Below are 23,612 nucleotides of genomic sequence, written 5' to 3' on the forward strand. Positions count from 1 at the left end.
CCCCGCCTCCCTCCCCTTCTGGCCTGGAGGGGCCAAGTTAAAGCAGTCAGAAGTTATTGTTTGTTCTGTTTTGTTTCTGTTTTTAACCTATCAGATTGCGAAGGAGAAAGGGGTCGCTTCTAGGTGAGGGCTGCCAATGAGATGCCCTTCTGGGGGTACAGACTTGGCATCGTTATCAAAGTCTTCAACATGCACCCCTCACGTGGCGAACTCCTGTCTCTAGGTGTTTGCTACACAAGCAAATCATGGTCGATTACCTAGGCCCGTTCACTGTGGTGTAATATAGACTAGAAAATGAAAAACTTAAGTTCTGCTGAGGGCAGGAGGCTATTTACATGAAATGTCATAGATCTGGAAGTATTGTAAGAAGAAAAAAAAAAGAGATGCCTGATTAATTTCCACTGTAGACTGTAGAGTTGTTTAAGGCAGGGAAGAAAACAACTTCCAAGCTAATGTTTACAAGATGAGCCAGTTTATGTGGAGAAATCTCTATATGAAATCTCCCTACATATCATGGCAAATGGGGAGGGGACACTTTAACGATGGCCATTAGCGCTTCCATAAAGAATGTGCTTCCAAAAGCAAAAAATAATGCACTTTGCCTTTTATTTCTTATTTTTTACCTTGCATACTCTGCGCTATCCATCATTGTGTGTGTGTGTGTGTTTTAAATAGACCTATATTATCTTTCATGTTTAAGCTTTATCAAAAAGAATCCAGTGCTGCCGGGTGGGTTGTTCTTGGTGATCCTCAGGGCTACCAGCCCCCTCGAGAACGGAATGGACTCAGAGCGGTTAATCGAGAGGCAAGGCTTGGAATTCTAAAAACTCAGTCAATGTTCGAGTTACTGAGAAAGAAAAAAAAAAAAAACTGACTGGGCTCAGAGAGAGAAAACTGGCAAGCAGAACAGATTGTCTCATAAAAACCGCAGGAGGAGGCACGTGTGAACCCCACAGCCTCCAGGACAGAAAGGAATAGCTACCCGCCGCCCTGCCTGTCCACGCTCCTCTCAGACAGGTCGGCAAAACAGGGGCTCCAATTTTCCGACACGACTCAGCGGTTTTATAGCATTCTACAACTGTGTAGCATTGGCTCCAGGAGAGGCTGCTTTTGATGTACCACTATAGTTTGGATCTTGAGGGTGTCCCAAAAGGCCCATGTGTGAAGACTTGGCTCCCCTGGGAGCTGGTGGAAGGTTGAGGACATAGGACTTAGTCAGAGGTCCTCAGATCACTGAGACACGCCCTTGGAAAGAATTTGGGGAGGTTCCCCCACACACAACAATAAAAGGGGCACTTAGACTGGAGCTTCCAGGACACTAAGCAAGGTAAGCCTTTCTCTTTATTGTCTCCTACACCTGTAGTATCGGCAGAAAGCTCACTAACATACGGGCCTTTGCTTTGGCAGACAGACAGGCATAGGAGCCTCTACGTACACCACTCACCTTATCAGCCTTATCACCGATTTGAGCGTCAGAAACCTCGAAACTCTAAATTCTGTTCAGTCTTGCTTGCGATAAAAAGATTCCTAACCAATTCCGACCTGCTCTTCCGTGTAACATTCACACGTATCGATACACAGTGGGTGGGAATGGGAGATGTGTGCACATGTGTAGGCACACACGCACACACACACACAGACACATACTCGTGTTCACAGGCGCAGACACAAACGCTCATTTACCTCCTCATTCTGATAGGCAGTCACAGCGATGAACTGAGTTTCAGGGAATGAGCAATTCATGACCATTCGATGGGCGCCCCCAACGCGCACTATGTGAACCTGAGGTTCATATTTATGCAGAGAATTCAGCATTATCTGTTGAATGGGAGGGAAAAAATGTTTTAAAAGTCATAGCTAAGCCCGGTGTGTCACAGATGATTGGCTAGCCAGCACCTTGGGTCCCTCCCAAGCTCAACACTCCACCCAGACTAGGGACACCATGAAATCCTATGTCCGATGAGTGGGGAGATGTCCCAGCAAGCACTGCATGGATGTTCACACCGAAGCCAGAAGCAGACAGACCAGGAAAAACTGTTCTTAAGTTTTCCATATCTACCTAAATCCAAGCCTCCATTTTCTTGATTCCTCTATGTTCAGCACGACCATATATGTTTCAATCCATTCAATTATATATTTGTTCATATATGAGGGATCCCAGTACCTACAGGCTTGGGAGATCTGACACCAGAGGGTGGTTATACACCATTTACCCTTTATGGTTTAAATGAGAGGCTATTGAAAGAGAGGCTGTGAGATCTAACAGGGCAGGAACAACTAACCTTCAAATTTCCATTTTAATAAAGAACATTCTGGCTTGCACAAAGCCTGGGATTACACTACTTCTCCCACCTAAACTATGAACTCCCATGATCCCCGCCACTTCGCACAAAGAGAAAGGAGAACAGGCTCAGTACAAACAAAGCCAAACATGAGGGCTGGGGAGAGCAGACTGTTCCCCCATCTCCCGAGCCCCCAAAGAGTCTGCATTTTATAAAGTAACTAACAGTCTAACTGAGGGAGCTGGATTTGCAACCTGACACAGAAAAGGAGAGGTAGAAGGCTTCACATCATGTTTACTCTAATTGGAGATTTTAAATAAAACCTTCCTTATTTAAGGTTTGTTTGGATTATTTTTTTTTCTGGGAAAAAAAAAACCACAAAGCTGATTCAATATTCTATTGATAATTATCATCATGCCCAAGCAGAAGAAGCAATTATTTCATTTAGGAGCAGCTTTTTATTAAGGTATTTGTCTGTTGCCAACATGCCACTTATACCAAAAAAAAAAAAAAGTGGGGGGAAAGAGAAAAACAAAACCCCCCGTACCCACAAACATCTCCCTCCCTGGGCTGGGTAAAAAGCACCACACACAAGACAAAACGGAAAAGAGCCCAATGATTAAGTAAACTAGTGCACTCTCGTTCTCTTAACATCGGGAAGTCCATTAAAAACTGAAGCACCAATTAAGAGCTGTTTATTCCTGTTTACATTTGGACTCCAGGAAATAACCGGCTTCTGTGGACAAAGAGGCTGGTGAGGACCTCTCTAATTGCCTAAATGCACCCTTGATATTTCTTGATTGGTGTGTGGGGAGGCCACGGCGTACCTGCCCACCTCCATTGAGCTTGTTGGTCAGCTTCACTTTGCTAAAGGAGATGGGAGCTTTCATCCAGTGAGCCCCAAAGTTGGGGGAGTCGGGGTGAATGTAGACACAGCTGTGGCTGGAGACCTCTGGCTTGCCTGCCGGTACCCATTCACCATTGACATACTTCCAGCGGTGACTATCGGTCGGGACGAAGTCCAACAGGAGAGAGTACATTGCATTGGGGTCCAGTCCTGTGACGCTAATCTTCAGGACAGGGAACATCCGCCTGAAAGGAGTCAGAGAAACAGCCACATAGGGATCTTAGAGGACCCCTCCCCTCCCGGCCCTAGAGGCCGCTCACCTCTGAGGAGACCCACCATGAAATGCTCTGGAAGGGAGGCTACATAGACGGCAGCCAAGAGCACCATTTTTCCCAGAGGCTCTTTTTAGGAACACATTTGGCACTGAGGTCTGACTATAAAGCACTATTCGGACTGTTAAAATCTGCAGACCACCAGTGTGGTCATTTCGCATAGAAGGACATACAGACAAGTAAGTTCTCAGATGCCACATTCTCAGGCGACTTTCTCCCTCGCATCCTAACGCTAAAGACCTGCTCTCCCCAGACTCACATAGAAGCCTGGTTGTGAGTAATGGTGATAGTGTGTGGATGTTTGCATGGTAAAGCCAGGGGAAACAGGGATTCCAGCTGAACACTTAGAGTTCCTCTCCTGCAGACTTCCCCGAGTCTCCCTACACCCATGCCCGGGCTGAGCAGGGAGAGGTGATATAAATATGGATCCACCGTTTGCATCCACCTAAACTTCTGGTTTCTGTTCCTATTGCTTGTTGAGCACCCACACAGAGAATCCTCATATTAGCCATCACTCAGTCCCCGGTTCTTTCTAGATTTCCTGTTTCCAGAAGAAAGAACAGAGGAAGGTGGTTCCTGCCAGCCAGGGGCAGGGTTGATAATGCACGTGCTTATAATGTCCAAAGTGACCCGAGGGGAGATTCTAGAAGGCAGCAGGAGTGGCCAGATGGAGGATGTAAGTCTAAGGGCAGATTGCTAGTTCTTAGTGCATTCACTGGGAATCATAAGTGCTTCCCAAGAATCAGCTCACTGAGTCCCTACAACTTTATAAAACTGCCCTGCTGCGACATGAGCATCAGTAAATGAGACTAACTCTGTGCATCAAATAAAATGTCGGGGGCAGAAAATGCACCAGATAATGCGCTACCCTCCCATATTCCTGACTGAGACTGGAAAGTTCCACTTCACTCCCCTCCTCGAGATGACTTCCTTTTCAGGTCACCAGGAAGGCTGGTGATGTAACAGTTTCCCTGCTCTCATTTCTTTTGCCTTTATCCTTCATAGAAGCCTTAGATATTTCTTGATATCAGATTAAACTATTTCTCTTCTCTGTGATTTTTAATGTTTTCAATTATTTTAATAGTACTGGCCCAGTGTAGACAAGAGAAGATACTGAATACAAAAGTGTCATTTGCAAAGAAAGGTAAACGTGGACGTTAGATAAATGACATAGAGAGAGAGACCCAGGAAGTCGTCCTAACAGCTGGGAAGTTTCGTATCCATAGGAGGTATGTTTTCAAGTGGTCTCTGTCGTCTTGTCCCGAGCTTCTCCTACAGCAATACATTTAGGATTTGTTTTTGTTTTGTTCTACTTCATTTTATATTATAAACACACACACACACACACACATACAAATAGAGTGTGGTCACTCGTTATTAGTGGCAGTGGTGAAGTGAAGGGAACAGTCGCATTTGGGAGGCAGAGGCAGGTGGATCTCTACAAGTTCAAGACCAACCTGGTCTACATAGTGAGTTCTAGACCAGTCAAGGCAACATAAGAAGACCCTCTATAAATAGGTATGTAGGTAGATAGATAGATAGATCAATGGATGGATGGATGGATAGATAGATAGATCAATGGATGATAGATAGATAGATAGACAGATAGACAGACAGACAGATAGATAATAGCACAAGCATGACACTTACAATTGTCATTTTGTGAACTAATGTACCATGAGGAATATGGCATGAGTAGCATGTCATTGTAAATAAGAGAAAAAAAATTCTGCAAAGTATATCTGTTCCCTACACACAGAACAGAGCAATACAACTGCTCATGTGGTCAATGTGACATCAGGACAACAGCATGGCATCAAACACAGGGAGTCTTTGCATAGTTCTCACTTACCGTTAAAAAGGGAATTTAATGCAAGGTCGCTATCCAGGGATAGTAGTTACCATATGCACCCAGGGGCTAGAGTAAGTTACACCTCAGTTAAGCCTTCCTTCTCCATAAGGAGATGTTTCTATGCCCCTGTTTTAGTACAAAGGCCCAAAGGTTCTAATAAGCCTATCAGCCAAGAGACTGGAAGAAAAAGCTGTACCTGTTGGGGCAAAGAGAAGGAAATGCCCTCATAGGTATTTTCATATAGGAACCTGCTCTTAGTCTCGAAGCTCTGTTGTGTGAAGAAGAAACCCATAATGTATTTCTTCCTTCTTTCTAAAGTCAGAGATAAACTTGATACTGTAAAGAAACCACGACTGCACAGTAGATACTCAGCATCACTAGCCATCCTAAAAGCATACAAGTAAGATGCCACTTTGTGCCTTCCAGGATAGCTACAGTCGAAAAGCAAGGCAACAGAAAATGAGGATGGAGAGGGACTGGAGCCCCTCTCAGAGCACTGTGGAGGGATTCAAATGGTACAGTCCCTTTGGAAAGTGGTCTGTCTGCCTAAACATGGAGTTATGAGTTAATCTGGAATTTGACTCCTCCTTTGTATGTATGCAGGAAATATGGAAACATGTGACTACAAATATGTCATAGCAGCATTTTTTTATAAAAACAGATCCACTGTGATAAGTAGATGCAAAATACATTACATCCATTTGATAGGATTTTATTTGGTCACAAAAGATCTGCAGTACTGCTGTGTGCTACAGTGTACAGGAACCTTGAAAACTGTGGGCTAAGTAACAGAATTTTCACAAAGAATCACATGACCAGAATAGCTAAATCTACAGAGGCAGAAAGTGGACTAGTGGGTTATTAATGGCTAACAGATATGGGGCTCTTTGGTGGGGGAAGACAATGAAAATGTCCTAAAATCAATTGTAGAGAGGGATTCTCAATTCTGTGAATATGCTAAACACACTAAGACTCTCAACCCTGTCTGATGAGTGGATGAGTAATATATTATATGAACCAGATCACACAGTAATGCCGTTAATTAAAATCAAGAAGTGTGGAAGGAGGTCCTATATGAAAAGTGATTAAATGATCAACTGTTTTATACCCTTCCGTGTTTCATTTGTCAAGAGCTTTATTCTTTATTCTTTATTATTCTTGGTTTTGAGATCAACATGTGAATGAACCAAATGATCACATGTGATTTTAATCTCTATTATTAAAATGTGGAATGAATAAATCTGTCAGCTTGCCAACAGTCTAAGAACTGGATGAGACCTCTCTCTTAGCCAAGCTAGTCTCCTTCCATCTCATCTCCCCTGTTCGCTTCTCTATCTTGACCCACAATGACCTTTGACACATCATCTAGACACCCAATACCTGAGGTCATTGCTCAAGGCAGTCCTTGCTCTGGGCAGTCATTGCTCAGGGCAGGGCTTTGCTATCAGGGATGAAGTCTACTTCTATCCAAAGCGGATTTTTTCCTTCCACTTTCCCCCAAAGCTTGACTAAGCAGAGAGGGTTGAGAGTCTTTGAGGAGTTTAAAAGCCTATGGCAAATCAGCCTCTAACTCACAGATGGCCAACACTTAGATCACCCTTGAAAGAGTCTCTTCAAAAGAAAAAAAAAAAAAAAAGAGGGTTGTGGAGAGGGAAGAAAGAGGAAACATGACAAAGTGAGTAATGTGTCCCTAAACACCACAACTGATGGGTCATGGGTGTTGAGTTTTACCTACAAACCTGGCTTTGGTTTCACTGTGAATCTAGTTATCCACTTTTTATTTCACCAACAGGAATCTTGGGAGATAGCCTTGCTGAAAGAGGCTTGGAGGAGAAAGGGCTTCAGTGAAGGGAAGAGATGAGGCAGGCTTTGTAAGGCGGGGAAGAACAGAGGCAGTCCAAGGCAACATTCAGGAGGTCTTGCTCAAAAACAGCTTCCTCACTCTGCTCACCAAACAGTAACTGTCATCAGATACTCTCTAGAGCTGTCGGGATTGAAGTGTGTGTGCGTGTGTGCATGTGTGTGTGTGTGTGTGCGTGTGTGTGTGTGTGTGCGTGTGTGTGCGCGCGTGTGCGCGTGTGCGTGTGCATGTGCGTGTGCGTGTGCGTGTGCGTGTGCGTGTGCGTGTGCGTGTGTGTGTGTGTGTGTGTGTGTGTGTATGCTTGTGTACACATGTGTGTGTTCCTGTGTATGTATGTTGGATGATTATGAAACACATGACCCATGAATGTCAATACATGAAAGTAAGCAGGCATGAGCTCAGCTGCAGCTGGCAGTTCCATATAAATCAGAGGGAAAGAAAGCAGCAGCAGCAGGTTAGACGCAGGTTATGCAGGTAGCGGTGATAGAATTTATAATTGTAAAAAGTAGAGGAAGGAGTTCACAGGCTACACAGACATGGAGCTGAACCTGCCTGAGGTGCAATCTTTGCTTCTTCTCTTTTGTGCTGCCCTCACTGGATGCTGCCAGCTGGAGCGGAGCATCCCTAGCACCCCCGACTTAGCAACAGATTGCAACTCTGTATCCCCTGCCTTATTCATGATGGTCAGTAGGTACCAGATATGTCAGAAAAATGTTTCCAATTCTTAAAATTTGTACAAGGCAAATAACTGCATAACATATACATGAAGTACAGCACTTGCTTCTCAGATGAAAACATTTAGAGATAAAGAAAACAACTGCATTGGGCCTAAGCTCACAGGCTACTACTGTCTCAGCTACTCTGAAGGCTGGAGAATGAGAAATGCCTCAAAGCCAACCTGGGGTTCTAAGTAAGTTCAAGCCCCGACTGGGCAACTTAGTGAGACCCTTCAAAGGAAGACTGCGGATATAGCTTGATAGATAGTATATCACTTGTCTAGTGTGTAAGCAATTCCCAGAACTGGAAAAAAATAAAGGAAGAAAGAAGAAGGGAGTAAGGAAGGAAGAGAGGGAGGGAGGGAGGGAGGGAGGGAGGGAGAGAAGAAAGGAGGAAAGAGGGGAGAGGGAAAGGAGGAGTGGGAGAGGGAGGGAGGAGGAAAGGAAAGAGCTACAGGAAATTTACTTTAGTTAGTTACAAAGTTGCCTGTTTAGAAAGAATTGAATTGTTTTCTGTCACCTAACATGAATTCCTAAGGATGGAGTGAAAGCAAGCACGGGTCGGCAGTATTGTAGTTACTACTGCATCTGAAAGCCTATCCAACCTGAATGGCTAAAAGTGTGGGTGTTGTTGTTGTTGTTGTTGTTGTTGTTGTTGTTTAATTTGCCATGCGAGCAAGACAGAAAGAGAAGAAAAGGGAGCCATTTGAATACAAGTGTTCAGGGCTTGGCTCACTGATCTAAACGAACGTTCTGGAAACAAGTTGGTAATGCACAGGGTCAGGCAGTAAAGCAGCTTCCCCTGGAGAAGGACAGCTGACCCACCTGCTAGGGAGACAGCATGGAAGGCAGGAATCTGGAAAAGACACAATGGAGAAGAATGGGTAATAAGGAGACATGGAGAAGAGATGATGGGGGACGGGGGAAGGAAGAGGGGAGTGAGAAGAAGATAAAGCTGGAAAGCTACATGGTAACTCTGTGGTAAGGAAATAAATAAGTCTTAATCTGAAAACCCAAGGAGAGTAAAAGCAGGTCCTGTGTACCATCCATCCATCTATATTCCCCCAAAGCCCCTCCTCCTCTAAAGCATAAAGCTCGCTGCCCAACGCCTGGGGAAATCTTGACCCCGAAAGCTCAGCAGAGGTAAGGTAGTTTAAGAAAAAGAATTCATTCACAGCGAAGAACAAGTACACTGCTCACATACACACACACACGCACACACACACACATACACATGCACATAATTCACATAATTAAAAGGAATGATATTAAGCACAAGTAACTTTAAACTTTAAATACCAAAAGAAATTTTGCTGAGGTTTAAAAAAAAGGTTAAGAAACACTCTTTTCAAGTGGCAAAGGTACATTCTGATATAATTTACTATCAGTTTGGATTGTGTAAAGCCTCTAAGAATCCTACTGCCTTTATTCAAACACTTGAGCCATATCTTCATCTATTAGTTGTACTTATTTAGATTGGCATGTAGCTACCGGCGTGGTGACCCAGTGACCCAGCACACGCAGAGTGCTCCCCGAACAACCAGCTGCAAGTCACAAGTATACCTGCACTCATCTTTGAGAGGGATCGAGTCCACTTGAGAATTCAGGGGTAGTCCTTTGAAATTAAAAATATTTTATATCAAGAAAAGAAACATGTGAAATTAAATTTTCAAATATCCAAAGCCATAAATGTATACACACATGTGTACACATATATGGGGGTCTATTTGGAAAGAAAAAAATGTCACTTTTATACAAGGTTGCTAGCTTCACTACTGTAATTGCCGTTTATAAAATGTACGTGTTTACCGTATAACTTTGACTCACAACACTGATTATTGTCATGCAACGGCTCCCAGGGATAGCTCACTTTCGTTGTTGTATTTTATTCATAACTAAGACACCAGGAATTGAAAGCTTTTTCTCAAGCCAGCCTGAGGTTCAGCTAGTTTCAACTTTTCTCTATAAGCAAAATTTTTCTCAAGGTGTCAGAATAAGAGTCCAGGCTCAGCTAACACTACTGACAATGTCCTTCGGGTACTTTTGCGTCCATGGGTACCCAAAGATGTATGAGCAGGCAGTGAGAGTCTCTTTCAAAATATTTGCATCTCCTCTGCTAAGCGCAAGTTTTTAATGTTCCCTCAAAAGCCCCTTAACAGGCTAAGCTTCACAGGATCTGAGAAATGCCAGCAGGGAGCGGTATCTGCAATTCCCACTCTATGCAGGGAGAAGAGAAGAAGAAAACTTCTCTTTCCTGAGACCCAGCATTAGACCTTCATTCCCTGTTGCTACGCCAGCTTTCCTAACTATGTGAAACACACAATCCGAAACTCAACACTCTCCCTCCACACGCACAAGGAAGCAGGCAGAAACAGGCAATGTGGCCCTTTCAATCCCAATCCCCAACTAGTCAAAATCGTCTGACAGGTTTGCTGTGCTTAAGAACGAACTGTCCAGTCTCCAGAGAAAATCCGCTTTCACAGTATCTGAACAGGACTGAGAACGGGTCTGCTCCAGGGGACACAGCCAGTCAAAAATGAATACCAGTTTCTGCCAGTTGAGTCCACTTCCCTCAATGCATGAGGCATGCTCCCCTGCAAAATAATTCCCCATATAATACGTGTGTAAGACAGGTGGCCTTCACCTTCCACTGCTCTGATGATCTCAAAGAAACAGCCAGCCGAGACTGTCTTTAAGATGTTCAGAGCCTGCTGCCTCTGAACGGAGAGTGGTGGCCTCTTCACTCTAAAGGTGCCTTACCTTCCTCGCCAAGCGAAGGCCAGCGCGAGGGGGCTGCAGTCAAACTCACCTGCCGTTCTTGGTCACGATCATTTCATTAGTGACTTCCTTGAATCTCTGCCAGAGGGGAGCATCCTCCAGGATGATCTGAAGTTGCTTCTCTGTAGGATCTCCCTTCTCCCTCCCTGCCTGAAGCTCACTTTCCACCACATTGAGCAGGCGAGACACAGCGCCTTCACCAGCCTTCTGTGTGGCCAGTTCGCTCATGGCTGTAGAACCCTCTCAAACTTTGCTGAGAGCCGTTTGCCCACCTTCTTTGCCTCCAGCTCCTTCCTTCCCTCACTGGCTAGCTTTTCAACCCCAGCCGTTCAATGTCTGGGAGTAGAATAAGATGCCTTGGGCTCTTGCTAAGCTTCCAGTGTGACACCCCTGAAAGTCTCCAAATTATACCACCAACCTGTTAAGCCTCAGTTGGGGAGCAGGGAGGAGAGGGGGGAGAGGTGGAGAAGAAAAAAAAAAAAACGCTCTCTTAATTACTCACTGGATCAGGTGGGAGTCAGCCTGGCTTTCCCATTGGCTGCCCTGCCTACAGTAGACGTTTAAGAAGGGTACTCCATCCAAATTATCAGGCTTTTATCTTGTTGTACCTGAAGAGGTCTAATCGGTGTATTGAGGACCATTTTCCCGTTAATTAAAATTATTCCAGGCCTGGACCACAACAATCAGCTAAATCATGTCTGTGTATAAATCGTGGCATGTGGCACCTATAGAAAAGGAGGTGCTGGCTGGGGGAGCAACAAACTTGCTATCTAGGCGAGCCGTCCTGACAGAGTAGTCAGCTGAACTCCCCTCCACCCCGATCTAGCAAGTGGGACAGACCCAGAAGCCCCGCAGACAAGAGCGGTCAATGCTGAAGGTGGAGGGCTCTGTGCCAAGATACAAGACCTGAGAATAAAGGAAGTTTTTCGGCATGCTATACTCAAAGAACTGAAGTCAGGAGGAAGAGAACAGACTCCTTTTTCCTCCCAGGGACCTCATCTGCCATCTCCCCACTGACTGCACCCACCCACGTTCACACACTACTTACCTCAAAGGTCCTTTTCATTTCCAGCAAACAGGAGAGCATTGAACTTTGACCTCCCTCCCTAGAATCCAGTCCCCTAGTCTCTCTTATCTTCAGTCCTAGGGAAAGGAAGGGGGAAAGCAATTTGTACCGAAAAACTGTGCCTCTAGAGTGAGAATCAACTTTTTACTCAGCCTAACATCATTGGGCTGAGTGATGCTAACCCTTGGTCCAAAAAGGCGTCCGGTTCTCTTCTTGGACAGTCACGGCCAATGCTGTCCTTCTAGCGTGAATCCCCTCTATTTCCTGAGGATGTAATTATTAGAAACATTTCCTTTTCCTAAAGATACAGCACAGCGTGGCTGGATAGGAAGGTGGAAACCATGAAGGAGGTCACCAAGACAACTGGAACACCCCAACCCCAGGGGAGCCTAGGGTGCTGGTTTATCTTGTTGTTATAAAAAGAAAACACGGATGTCAGAGCAAAGGGAAAATGAAAGCAGAAAGCTTAAGGGGAAAGTCTGAATGTGGAGAGTGACAAACACGGGTTGAGTACCTACTAAGCGCTACAGAGAAGTGATAGAGAAGTGATATCTTTGCAGAACAACCAATCTGACGGAGGGTGGGGGGCGGGGAGTAGTGGTATGGTTATCCACCATGGTAGGAAAATGAAGATTGTGCAAAAGGGAGAAGTAGTGGAGGAAACCCTGTGCAAGGTGGGACGGGGGTTTGGTGTCGGGGGCAGTGGGGGGGGGGGGGGGGGGGGGGGGGGGGTCCTGATTAGATGCTGTGCTGTAGAAAGGCTTATTTGAGACGGCATCTCAACAAGGACAGAAAGGACACAGGGTAAGTTGGGAGAAGAGTATCCAGAAAAGGGGACCCAACATGCTAGCCATGGCTAGGGCCAGGCAAGGACTTACTAGAGGGTAGAGTAGTAGAAAGCATTGGTGAAGGGGAAAATGTGGGCAGTGCTGAACTGGGTATGGAGGGAACCAAAGTCTAACAGGAATGAATCCGTCCATTTACTGAGGCAGAGACGCTGAGGGAGATGGGGACTCCAGCAGAGTGGCACTTGATTTGGAAATCGATGTTTCAATTCTATACGTATTCATAATGAAAAAAAAAATGTGGTAGGATATACAATGACCCAAAAGATAACCACACCCTGAGCCACAGAGCATATATCATCTCACATAATAAAAAGGAACCCTGAAGGTGTGGTTTAAGTAGGGATCTGAAAGCCTGCTCCCAGGGATACGCCTCCTCGAAAGAGGCCACACCTCCTAACCTTCCCAAATAGCTCACCAACTGGGGATCAAACATTCAAACCTAGGAGTCTATGGGGACCATGCTCATTCAAACCACCACAAGCAGTAAGTGCTCTTAACCACTGAGCCATCTTTCCAACTCCCCGTATGAATGTATTTCAGGAAGCTTCTATATTGTGACTTCCATGTCACTTTTCAAAGGTCTTTCATGTTAGTTGTCCCTCCCCACTCCCCTTCCGCTACCCTGCTCCCATATTCCTCCTCACCTAATCCTTCTTGTTCCATCCGGCCCCCTCCCCTATATACCACCTCACCCTATCTCTGCTCCCTAGAGGGGTCCCTGAGCCCCTTACTAGTTTCCCAAACTCTGTGTATTCCAGTTTAAACACACATAGCAAAAGTCTGAAAGTTAGCATGCACATTTGAGAAAGAACATGTGACAGTTGCTTTTCTGATTCTGGGTTACCTCACTCGCAATGATTATTTCTGGCTCTATACATTTACCCACAATTTTCATAATCTCATTTTTCTTTTCTTTTTTTCTATTTATTTGTTTATTTTGGGTTGTTTTTCCTATTAAGCAGAGACACTGATTTACCTTTCTTCTAACAACAGCAGAATTAAGTCTTTTTTTAATTCTTATTTGAGATTTTTTTTTTAAGATTTATTTATTATTATAAATGAGTACACTGTAGCTGTCTTCAGATGCACCAGAAGGGGGCATCAGATTTCATTAAGGGTAGTTGTGAGCCACCATGTGGTTGCTGGGATTTGAACTCGTGACCTTCCGAAGAGCAGTTGGTGCTCTTACCCACTGAGCCATCTCACCAGCCCCTTGAAATATTTATTAATGAAATATATAAATCCAATTGTATCCGTGAAACCTGGTAAATAAAAATATGCTTGTGTGTGCATGTGTGTGCATGTTTATGTGCGCACATGCATGTGTGTGTGTGTGCGTGCATGCACGTGCCCGAATGTGTGTCAATGTTTGTGTGGGTGTCCCTGTGTGTCTTATGCACTTGGAGGTTAGAGATCCGCCTCAGATGTCCCTCTTCTGAAGCTGTTCACTTTGTTTTGAGCCAGGGTCTCCACTAGGATCTGTGGCTCACTCATGAGGCCACATTGGTCATATTTTGAATATGTGTGAAATAAGCTGTAGCCCAGGGATCCTTCTGTCTCTATCTTTCCATCTTTTTTTTTTTTTTTTTTTTTTTTTTTTTTTTTTTTTTTTTTTTTTTTTTTTTACTGCTGTGATAAAATTGTTTCTAAATGTAGTTTAATTTCATCCAAGGTGATCAACCCTACTTTGCAAGCAAAAAAATATGAAAGAGATATTAAGATCTAATTCAAGACACAGCCACAAGCTAGTCAGTTTTCCTAGAACACCAAGTCTCTCTGTCACACTGGTATCCTCGTTCATACCCTGAGAAGAAATGGTACTGGGCACTTTAATCACACAGGATTATCAAGCCAGAGTCACAGACTGTTAAAATCGAGGAGTTTCAGATTGGATATTCAAAGTGGACAAGAAGTACCATTAAAATAGCGACAACAACAACAAAACAAATGGTTTTAAGGGCTGAATAATATCCCATTGTATAAACACACCACATTTCATTATCCGTTCATCAGCTGACATCTATGCTGTTTTTATCTCTTGGCTATTGTAAATGGAGCAGTAATGGACATGGGTGAACAAGTATCTCTACATTAGGTTACGGAGTCCTTTGGGTATGAACCCAAGAGTGGTACAGCTGGATCGTGTGGTAGATCTGGTTCTAGCTTTAAGGGAACCCTCCAAGTGGCTGGATCTGTTTGCACCAGTGAACACTAGGTTCTTTGGGTCTTAACCATTGTGACTGGAGTAAGATGGAATCTCAAAAAAAAAAAAGTTTAATTTGCATTTCCCCAATGATTAAAAGCCTTAAACACTTTGAAAAATATCTATTAGTATTTTTCTTTAAAAAATAAAATAAAAACCCTCTTGTTTAGTTCCATGACCTGTTTTTTAAATTGGGTTGTTTAGGGTTTTGTATGTAGTTCATTATATATTCTAGATAGTCTAGAAAAGACTTTTTCCCATTTGCAAGCAGCTTCTTCACACAATGATTATGTCCTTTGCTGGACAGAAGCTTTTTGGCTTCATGAAGTCTCCCTTAACAATGTTTGGCCTGCTCGGGTCCTGTTCAAAAACCCTCCCCCCTTTTTGTGCCTAAAAGTTGAAGCACACTCCCTGTTTCCAAGGCCCACACCATTCCCAGTTAGCTCTTTCTGCCTCCTACTTGTGGGTAAGGATGTAAACACGCAGCTACTGCTACAGCACCCTGCCTGCCTGCTGCCATGCTCCTTGCCACGACGGTCATGGTCTCTGACCCTTTGGAATCAGAAATCACAAACACTTTCTTTTATAAGCAAAGATAGATAGGTAGGTAGATAGATAGATAGATAGATAGATAGATAGATAGATAATGATAGATGATAGATAGATAGATAGATAATGATAGATGATAGATAGATAGATAATGATAGATGATAGATAGATAGATAGATAGATAGATAGATAGATAATGATAGATGATAGATAGATAGATAGATAATGATAGATGATAGATAGATAGATAGATAGATAGATAGATGATAGAGAGGGGTAGAGATGATAGATAGATAGATAGATACATACATACATACAGAGACAGATAGACAGACAGACAGATGGATAGACAGATAGACAGACAGACAGACAGACAGACGGATAGACGGATAGACAGACAGACAGACAGACAGACGGACGGACGGATAGATGATAGACAGACAGATAGATGTGTCAAATCAGGGTGATGTTAGTCTTCTGCCTGATTACCTGACTTCTGTCTCACAGGCCCAGCAGGGCTCATCGTTGGAGAGTGGTGGTGAGGTGATGTTCCATTAATTAAAGTGTTCAGTGTAGCTGACACCTGATAGTACTGTCATGTCCTAAGGCACATAGTGGCCCCTGCGTCCAACTTAAAGGACAAAAATTAAAAGGAACGCAACCTGAGCTCACAAGCTTGAGCCCCACTGAACTGTGCTGCTCCCCAGACACACGCCAAGCAGAATCCACGTCTGCACATTCAGTCCCTGCAGAAACCTAACACCTCCTTCTCCCTCAGCCAGCGCCACCAGGAAATTAACACCCACCCAGGTACATGGACGGAATTAAACTGAACAAAAAGCCAGCTGTTCTTACCTCTCTCTCTTAATCACTGACACACAGCCCGGGGATTACTAGCATTGGGGAGGGTTTACCCTTTCATTAGTGTCTGGGGTCAGTTCCAATATAATGTCATAGGAGCCTTTTTAGATAACCTCCCATGCCAATAAAGCATCCTTCCCATGTCTGAAAGGTTAAATTTTGCAAGCGGCCAGAAAACTATTCATCAGTTTCCTGAATGCCTATTAGTTTTCAACAGAAACATTACACAAAATTTTATTTTTGTGCTGAGTTTCCACGTATCTATGAGAATGGCATTCTAAATCTTCATTGTAATCTCTAGTAATGACAAGAGGGATTGGAAACTAGACAGACGGCTCACCTGGTGAGGGCACTTGCTGTTCTTCCAGAGGACCTGTGTTCAGTTCCTAGCACTCACACAAAAGCTCATAAACATCTGTAAATCCAGATCCAGGGGACCTAGCGCCCTCTTCTGGTCTCTGTGGACACTTCGCAAGTATGATGCACATGCATGCATGTAGGCGAAAGACTCTACACATAAAACAAATTCTTAAAAGAAGGAATAAATTCAACTGATCCTCCAGGTGAAAAGGCTAAGAGAACTTTTAGTCCCCTACAGTTGTTGTTATCATCATCTGCTATACCTTTGTGGAGCTAACCAGAGAACACACACACACAAACACACACACACTAAGAAACGAGTGGAGGCTGGGCATTATGAGACTGGGGGAAAGAAAGCCACATGCTCTTTGAGGGGCATCAAAAGATGCTTCAGTCTTATATACAGAAAAACAAATTGTCTGTAGGCTGCTTGTGCATTCAAACTCCTTTACAAATTCATACTCTCGTTTATTCAGCAAATAGTTCAAGTGTCTTCTCTATATTAGGTGGTATACTAAAGAAATGAATGAACTTTTTGTTTTGTTTTGTTTTGTTTCAGAACAATCTGCCACCAGCAAGACTTGCACTACAGGAAATAATACGACATGTTCTTCAGTCAAAAGGAAAATTATCTCTGATGAAACATCTGAGGAATCGGAAGGAGTAGAGAACAATGAAAAGTATTCACTGTGCTGAGTGACATCAGTCCTGAGTAGGTTTAAGTACGTGTTGAATGAAAATACTTGAAAACAACCACATAGAAGCTGGAAGAGGGGGCTGGAGAGATGGCTCAGTGGTTAAGAGCATTGACTGCTCTTCCAGAGGTCCTGAGTTCAATTCCCAGCAACCACATGGTGGCTCACAACCATCTGTAATGGGGTCTGGTGCCCTCTTCTGGTGTGTCTGAAGACAGCTACAGTGTACTCATATACATAAAATAAATAAGTAAATTTAAAAAATAAAAGAAGAAGAAGAAGCTGGAAGAAGTAATGGAGTCAAAGTAAAATGGAACCTGCCAAATGTCTGAGAAGAAAGGACTAGAGAATAGAGTGCCTGGATGTGTTAAAGATGTATGCAGAGCTATCTAGGGTAATCAGTATAGAATCCTCCAATAGTACATGGTTTTCATTGCTATTGGAGTGGCGGAGATAGGATGGGGGGTGGATCGGCATGCCTTTAACCCCAGCACTCAGAAGGCAGAGGCAGGAGTATTTCTGTGAGTTCAAGGCCAGACTGGTCTACAGAGCAAGTTCAGGACAGCCAGGACTACACAGTAAAACTCCGTCTCAAAAAAGAAAGAAAGAAGGAAAGAAAGAAAGGAAGGAAGGAAGGAAGGAAGGAAGGGAGGGAGGAAGGAAGGAAGGAAGGAGGTGGAAGTTAAGTTTTAAAACAGTGTAGACAGATATGTAAACGAAAAGACAGGCAGAATAGCAGAGCCTGGAGGTGCATGTTAGGATGGTTTTACTAAGGTTTACTAACCAGAAACACTTAAATGTTACACTGATATTCAAATTTTTAATTTGCATCAACCATGAATATATTTTGCAAATAGGTATAAGGAGCAGACCAGCAAGGGGCAGCACTACCAAGCTAAGCAACTAGAGAAATTGCAATAATAAAAAAAACCTACTAAAAACCACAAAGGAGGGACTGGCGAGATGGCTCAGCGGGTAAGAGCACTGACTGCTCTTCCGAAGGTCCTGAGTTCGGATCCCAGCAACCACATGGTGGCTCACAAGCACCCGTAAAGAGATCGGACGCCCTCTTCTGGTGAGTCTGAAGACAACTACAATGAATTACGTGGGAGCAAGCGGGGCTGGCAGAGGTCCTGAGTTCAACTCCCAGCAGCCACACACATGATCGCTCACGGCCATCTGTACAGCTACAGTGTACTCATGTACTCATACACATAAAATAAATAAAATAAATCTTTAAAAAAAAAAAACCACAAAGGAAGCCAGGGGTGGTGGGCCAGGTCTCTAATCCCAGAACTCCAGAGGTGGATCAGGAGCTAGAATGCTGAAGAATGGTCATTCTATTTCTAGTTTGGGGGGATTCTAATGATTAGATGTCAAACCTTGTCAAAGGCCCTTTCTGCATTGGGTGAGATGATCAAGCAACCTTTGCCCTTCAGTCTACTTAAACAACAATCTTTATATGTTGAACTCGCATCCTTAGAATGAAAGTAGCTTTATCATGTGTGTGATGGTTTTAGTGTGTTCTGGAATTCAATCTGCAAAATGTTTATTGAGAAATTTGTATGTATATTCATAGGAAAATTTGTTTTTGTTTTTGTTGTGTCCTTAGCTAGCTTTGATCTCAGGATGATATCGTGTGTAGAATGAGTTTAGAACAGTTCCTTCATACAATGGTTGGTAAAGTGTTGGAGTTCGCTCTTCTCTTAAGTATAGCAGATTTCACCAGTGAGTCTATCTGTTCTGAGGGCTTTTCTTTGTGGGTAGACTTCTCATTATTGCTTCGGTCGCATTGCCTGTTATGAATTTTTTACGGTGTCCTCTTGACTTACTTTTAGTAGGTCATGTGTATCTCAGAATATATTCATTTCTCTAGATTTTCCAGGTTTGTTTTTAAATGTTTTTAAAATAGCACTAAGTAAGTGGTCATACTTCCATGGAATCTGTTGCTCTCTCTCCCTTTATATCTCTAATTTTATCGATTTGGCTCTCTCACTCTCACTCTCTTTTTCTCTCTCTCTTTCTCTTTCTCTCTCTTTCTCTCTCATGTTTTTTGCTAAAGGTTTGTCAACCCCATTTATTTTTTCAAAACCCAACTCTTTGTTCGATTGATTCTATATATTGTTTTTTTCTCTTTTCATTATTTCATTACTTCTGCCCTAACCTTTAGTATTCCTTGCCATCTGTTGTTTTTTGAGTTTGAGTTGACTTTTGTCTCTCTGAGCTCTTTCTGGATTTTTAATGTGAGCATATATTGCTATAAGTTTTCCTCTTAGAACTGCCTTAGCTGTATCCCCAAGATTCTGGCAAGTTGTCCTCTCATTTTCCTTTGATTCTAAGAATTTAACTTCCCTCCATGATTTCCTCAATGCTCCACTGGTCACTCAGAAAATTATTGCTTACTCTATTTGTATAGTTCTATAGTTCCTCTTACGATTGATTTGTAGTCTTATTTTTCTATGATATAAATTATTTTGATTATCTTACATCTTATGATTTGCTGCATGTTCTATAGAATATGCTGTGTTAGGGCTGCTGAGAAGAATGCATATATTTTTACCTACTGTTTGGCATATTCTAGAGTACTGTTAAAATTCATTTAACCTATGTTTAACTCCGAGGTTTCTTTTGATTTTTGGTTTGGATGGTCTATCCATCTGGAGGTTAGAGCATTGAAGTCATTATCAATGTGTTAGGACCTATCTCATCTTTTATGCCCATCACTCATATATAACTAGGAGCTCCAATACTGGGTGCACATGTACTTATAATTATTAAAATTTCTTGGTCCCTTTTATTAATATGTAATGGCCTTGTTTATCCCTTCTAATTTTGGTTTGTGTCTACTCCAGCTTCTTTTTGGCTTCTATTTCTTTTATAGACACATTCCATCCTTTGACCTGGAGTTGATGAGTATCCATCAGTGTAGTTCATTTCTTGGAGACAAATAGTTGGGTGTAATTTTTTCTTTTGTTTTTTTTTGTTTTTCGAGACAGGGTTTCTCTGTGTAGCCCTGGCTGTCCTGGAACTCACTCTGTAGACTCTGCTGGCCTCGAACTCAGAAATCCGCCTGCCTCTGCCTCCCAAGTGCTGGGATTAAAGGCGTGCGCCACCACTGCCTGGCCTACCTTATTCTCTATAGGCGTGTTTCCTAGTTTACTGTGTTGAACATGACAGACTCCTTGAAAGTTCTCCTTTACCAGTTCCTCTCATTTCTTCCCTGTGCTCTCATGGTTGAGACTTTCTTCCTTCTCTGTGTACAGCACTTCTATAATTTGGTTCTGCAGTGGATTGGTGTGATCAAGAACTGCCTTAGACTGTGCTTGTCTTGAAATGGCCTATTTTTCCACCACTTAAAAAAGGTGTGATAGTTACTTCTCCATAACCATACACCATAACCGAGAGCAATTAAACAAGTTTATTTGGCTTACGGTGTGAAAGGGCTAGATGTCTATCGTAGCTGGAAAAGCATGGCAGGAGGGACAGGAAGCTGGCCAGTCACATACCAGAAATGGGGAGAACAGGAAGTGTAGCATGGTTATACATCCGCAAAGCCTGCCCCAGTGACATACTTCCTCCAGCAACTTTCCACCTCCTACATTTTAGGACTGAAAAGTTCTGTAACCTCCCCAAACAGCACCCCAAAGTACATCTTCAAATACAGGAGCCTACAGGGACACTTCTCATTCAAGTGGCCTCAGCTATAGCAATCTCAGTTACCTACTTTCTAGGCTTGAAGAGTTTATTTTCCTGGCTTTTACAGTTGCAAGCAAGGATCTGCTGTTATTCTGTCTTTGCCTTTGAGGGTGGGTTTTTAGTTTTTGTTTTGTGGTTTTATTATCTGGACTATTGTGAAGAAGGTTCTCCTGTAAAGTTTTGTGGGTTTTTTTAATATTTACTTATTATTATAAATATGTACATTGCAGCTGTCTTCAGACTCACCAGAAGAGGGCGTCAGTTCTCATTATGGGTGGTTGTGAGCCACCATGTGGTTGCTGGGATTTGAACTCAGGACCTTTGGAAGAGCAGTCGGTGCTCTTAACTGCTGAGCCATTTCACCAGCCTTGTTGGGTTTTTGTTTGTTTGTTTTGTTTTTTTTAAATGTCTCTTATGTTTGGATGTCTATTTCTCTAGATTTGGAGACTTTCTGCTATAACTTCATTGAATAGATCCCTATGCCTTCAGTGTTTACCTTCGCTTCTTCCATCTGATAGATTCTTAAGCTTAGCATCTTGATTTTACCAAGTTATGGGACATCATAGCCATGCTGGTTTTTCTCTTAATTGATGTTTAGATGAAGTATTTCCTCAGTCTTGGGCTCCATCACCAACATTCATTTTCTGCTTGGTTCAATCTGTGGTATTTCCAGCTTTCGTTTTGGTTTCAGTTTGTGGAGGTTTTCATTTCTAACATTTTTGGCTTTGACTTTTGTTTTTCAGAATTTCTACGTCCTGACTAACTCTGCCCTGAACTGCTTTTCCATGTTTCTGATCTGAACATCTATTCTGCTGATCTTTCTCTTTGCGCTTCTCCCTTCTCTCCAGGACCTAGCTGTAATTTCTCCCCTCTCTCCAGGACCTAGCGGTAATTTCTCCTCATCTTCTGAGTACTTCTTTTTCACTAGCAACCTTACGAATCTTACCTGCATTTTACCCATTTTAGCATCTCGGGATTCGATAGATGAAATGTGATCTTTTGAAGAACTGTGTTGTCATGTATGTTGGTTATCTTTAGCACTGCCAGAACAGAATAGCCGACAAGAAAGCAACTTCCTTACAGAATGGCTTAGCTGGCTGTCGGTCTGAGGGGATGGGCGATCACAGCAGCGGGAGCATGAGGTCACTGTCACACTGTATTCAGTGTCAGAGGGGCATGGATGATGGTGGTCCTCAGATCAATGTTAAACTCTAAGTCATTTGAGAAAAAGACAATATAGCAACTATGTGTGTGTGCATATGGGGGGAAGAGGGTGGGTAGGAGGTTAAACATACCAACGATGTGTACTCTACACTAAGATACCATCTTACAGTTGTTTGGTTCAGTGAGTCCCAGAGAAACAGACATGAGTAAGAGACACCACTAGGTTTGTTAAGGATCATGATGCTACATTTATTGGAGAAAAGAAAAGGAAGACAACAGCTGTGCAAGGAAGAGGCAGGTCTCTCCAACAACACTCTCTCTCTCTGAAGTGAGTAAAAAGAAAACACGTGAACCAGATCCTCAAGACAGAAAAGGCAGTACTCAACAATATATTTTTGGATATAAAAATTCAATTATACAATCAGTAGCGCTCAAAATCAACTATATCTACGTAATTATAAAAATTCTATCCTTTTTTTTTTTTTTTTTTTAAACCAAGTGTTTTAAAAGCTCACTTTATTAGAACAGGTACAGTGTTCTGAAGGCATACAAATCCACCACAGGCATTTGGGTTTGGTTTGCCTGCGGAGTGTGCCCAGGTGCCCAGGTGCCCAGGTGCCCAGGGCCTACACAAGCATGGCAGTGCTCTCTCATCATTGGCTTCTGCATACCCTCAACTAGCAACTTCATAATCAGAATTACAAGGATGGAGTTCAGGGAGGTTGTTTGTTTTGTTTTGTTTTTTTACCTTGCCATATGCAAGTTAAGCAAACACAATGAAAAATCTAGAAAAAGAATTTTTTTTTGAACATTTAATAGATAGAGCCATGTGCATTGGCCCAAACACCAGACTTCATTTGACTTTATTAAAAACAAAAAAAAACAAAAAAAAAACAAAAAAAATAAAAAAAACAAAAACAAAGATAGGGTCTACTCTAGATCCTCCTGCCTCTACCTCCTAAGTGCTGGGATAATAGGCATACATCACCATGGCCAGTATACACTTCCAGGGACTGAACCCCAGGCTCCATGCACCCTAGGCATGCACTCTACACATGTAGTGGCATTATTCTGAGTACAGAGCATATGTCATTATTTGTTATGATGCCATGGGCTAACCTCTCATCTTCGACAGAATTCCTATCTACTGGGCCTATTTTTCTCTGATTTCAGATCATCCAGTCTGCAGAAAGTTAATCTGTACATCCCCAAGCCTACCTTGTCAGTTGCCAGCCCCTGACTTTCTGTTGTCAGCTTGTATGAGCGAAGGCTCCACTACCAGTTAATTTCAAGTGTCTCTCTTATGTCACCGCAGGGCTGGAAATACGCAAAGCAGAATACCCAACCCTGAGTGAACTGGGATTAAACAAGCTCCACCGCGTTCCCCCTTCGCTAGTCTAAAAACATACCGTATCTCAAAGCAAAAAAAAAATGAATTGGCAGGTACTTTAAGTTCCCCCATCCCAAGCAATCTTTTTTTTTTTTTTTTTTTTTTTTTTTTT

At 42.9% G+C, this 23,612-nt stretch overlaps 1 protein-coding gene across 1 annotated transcript in view; it reads right to left on the reverse strand.

The window, feature by feature from the left end:
• The window catches only part of Tbx19 (T-box transcription factor 19), a 22,559-nt gene extending 11,446 nt beyond the window's left edge, over positions 1-11,113 (reverse strand). Inside the window, exons 1-3 of the mRNA XM_031342304.1 lie at positions 10,700-11,113; positions 3,110-3,374; positions 1,684-1,818 (exon numbers count right to left, since the gene is read on the reverse strand). Coding sequence (XP_031198164.1) covers positions 1,684-1,818; positions 3,110-3,374; positions 10,700-10,896 — 597 coding nt within the window. The 5' untranslated portion in view covers positions 10,897-11,113. The remainder of the gene's footprint in view (positions 1-1,683; positions 1,819-3,109; positions 3,375-10,699) is intronic.
• Between the last annotated feature and the right edge of the window lie 12,499 nt (positions 11,114-23,612).

The sequence above is a fragment of the Mastomys coucha genome, unplaced genomic scaffold, assembly GCF_008632895.1.
Source record: "Mastomys coucha isolate ucsf_1 unplaced genomic scaffold, UCSF_Mcou_1 pScaffold1, whole genome shotgun sequence".
Classification (NCBI taxonomy): Eukaryota; Metazoa; Chordata; class Mammalia; order Rodentia; family Muridae; genus Mastomys; species Mastomys coucha.